The sequence below is a fragment of the Mus pahari genome, chromosome 21 (genome assembly GCF_900095145.1).
Source record: "Mus pahari chromosome 21, PAHARI_EIJ_v1.1, whole genome shotgun sequence".
Lineage (NCBI taxonomy): Eukaryota > Metazoa > Chordata > Mammalia > Rodentia > Muridae > Mus > Mus pahari.
In genome coordinates this window covers 23,058,184-23,060,649 of record NC_034610.1, presented here as the reverse complement: position 1 = coordinate 23,060,649, position 2,466 = coordinate 23,058,184, and the positions used below count along the sequence as shown (strand labels likewise).

Sequence of the window (2,466 nt, the reverse complement as noted above, 5' to 3'; positions counted from 1 at the left end):
CCTGGCTGTCCTGGAACTCACTTTGTAGACCAGGCTGGCCTCAAACTCAGAAATCCGCCTGCCTCTGCCTCCTGAGTGCTGGGATTAAAGGCGTGGTCCAGTGCTGCTGCCCAGTTTTACGATTCTTTTAAAATTAAGATTTATTTTTTTATCCTAAGCACTTGGGAGGCAGAGGCAGGAAGTTCTCTGAGGACAGCCTGAGCTATACAGAAAAAGCCTGCCTTGAAAAATCACAAAGAATATAAAGTGTTTGTATTTTATGGGTGTGGCATTTTAGGGGTGTTTGTCTGAGCACCATGAGTATGCAATGTCCAGGGAGACCAGAAGAGGGCACTAAAGCACCCAGGGTATAGACTGGTGTTAGCGCCTGTGGGTGCTGGGAACTGAACCGAGGTGCTCCTAGCTGCTGAGCCCTGTCCCCATCTCTGTCTGTGTTCCACACACTCAGTGGAGTGGAGTGAAGACAGAGGCTGGGGTGTGTGCAAAGGATTGAACCCTGGGGGGAATGTAGGACGGAGCAGGAACTACTCTGTGACTTGCCCGGCAGATCCTGTTGTCCTTGCTGCTGCCACGGCAGAGCCGCCTGAGGAATGAGATTGAGGAAGCGCTGGACATGGAGTTCCTCCAGCAGCAAGCCGACCGTGGGGACCTGAACGTCTCCTACCTCTCCAAGTATATCCTCAACATGATGGTCTTGCTGTGTGCACCAATCCGTGACGAGGCTGTGCAGAGACTTGAGAACATTTCAGATCCGGTCCGGCTGCTGAGGTGTGACGCTAATTGCAGTCTGCTAACCTGCTCTGGGTTGAGCGGAGAAGGGCTAGCAGACACTGGGCAGACATTGTCTCGACAGTCTTCCTGCTCCTCCCTGGCCTGTTGGTTCTCACTTCTTCCAAAACGGACCTTTGGGTCATCCTTGGTGTGACAAGACCCCCTTTTTTTCCTCATTCTTTTTTTTTTTTTTTTTTGACATACACACATAGATAGATAGACAGACAGACAGATAGATATTGAAATGTTATCCCCTTTCTTGGTTTCCCCTCCAAAAGCCCCCTATTCCAACCCCCTCCCCCTGCTCACCAACCCACCCACTCCCGCTTCCCTGTCCTGGCATTCCCCTACACTGGGGCATCGCGCCTTGACAGGTCCAAGGGCCTCTCCTCCCACTGATGCCCAATAAGGCCATCCTTTGCTACAGCTGGAGCCATGGGTCTCTCCATGTGTGCTCTTTGGTTGGTGGTTTAATCCAGGGAGCTCTGGGGGTACTGGTTAGTTCATATTGTTGTTCCTCCTATGGGGCTGCAAACCTCTTCAGCTCCTTTGGTCCTTTCTGTAGCTCCTCCATTGGGGGCCTTGTGCTCAGTCCAATGGTTGGCTGACAACATCCACCTCGCAACAGGACCCTTTGTATAAGAGGCTCTGGTAGGCAGAGTTCTGAGGTGTGAAACCTCTCTTGTCTCAGCTTTCCTCTGGCCTCAGCTCACATAAACTTAGTAAGGGATAGTGGCAGGCCTCCTTCATGACCGTGTGGAGTTTGGGAAGTGGGTGCAGCGCGTTAAAATTGAAAGACAACACCTCTCCTCGCCAGAATGGAGGAGGGCAGCATCACTTGGAGCCCTGCCTTCTGCTCACGGGGTGGGGTTTCTTCCAAAGCGCCTCACCCTGTGGCTCTAGCTGGGACTCACAGCACCCAGTTCTCTGCAGAAGGGGCGGAGGGAAAGGGACCTGGCTCACCGTGGGCCTCCGCAAGTGGAGGGGACACAGCTCCGCTTTAAGCTCCTCACAGGTTCTGGAGCCTCGTGTCTCAGCTGTCCCTCTGTGGCTGCTCTCTTCCTGTGACAGGGGGATCTTCCAGGTCCTGGGACAGATGAAGATGGACATGGTGAGCTACACCATCCAGAGTCTCCAGCCCCAGCTGCAGGAACACTCCATCCAGTTTGAGCGGGCTCAGTTCCAGGAGCGCCTCAACAAAGAGCCCAGTACGCATGCGTGATGTGGGGGAGGGCGGCCTCTGCAGGGCTGTTCTCCTCCTGCCTCTCCAGAAGGGGGTTTGCTGCTTCTTCACCCAGTGGGAAAGCATCATAGTGCTCTTTATTTATTTTATTATTTTAGTTTTTCGAGACAGGGTTTCTCTGCGTAGCCTGGCGGTCCTGGAACTCACTTTATAGACCAGGCTGGCCTTGAACTCAGAAATCTGCCTGCCTCTGCCTCCCAAGTGCTGGGATTACAGACATGTGCCACCACACCCGGCTCTTTATTTTCTTTTTAAATGTCACTCTCATGTTTGATTTCTGAGAGCTAATCAAGAGAAGACTTTTTAAAAATATATTTACTTATTAAAGATTTATTTATTATTAATTAATTAATTAATTTTTATTTTTTGGGTTTTCGAGACAGAGTTTCTCTGTGTAGCCCTGGCTGTCCTGGAACTCACTCTGTAGACCAGGCTGGCCTCGAACTCAGAAA

The 2,466-nt window shown here is 51.5% G+C and overlaps 1 protein-coding gene across 1 annotated transcript in view; it reads left to right on the top strand.

Annotated features, from left to right (window-relative positions):
- Positions 1-2,466, top strand: part of Tcp11 (t-complex 11) — a 13,340-nt gene that overhangs the window by 7,042 nt on the left and 3,832 nt on the right. The window contains exons 5-6 of the mRNA XM_021221628.1: positions 548-768; positions 1,843-1,979. Of these exons, the coding sequence (XP_021077287.1) occupies positions 548-768; positions 1,843-1,979 (358 nt within the window). The remainder of the gene's footprint in view (positions 1-547; positions 769-1,842; positions 1,980-2,466) is intronic.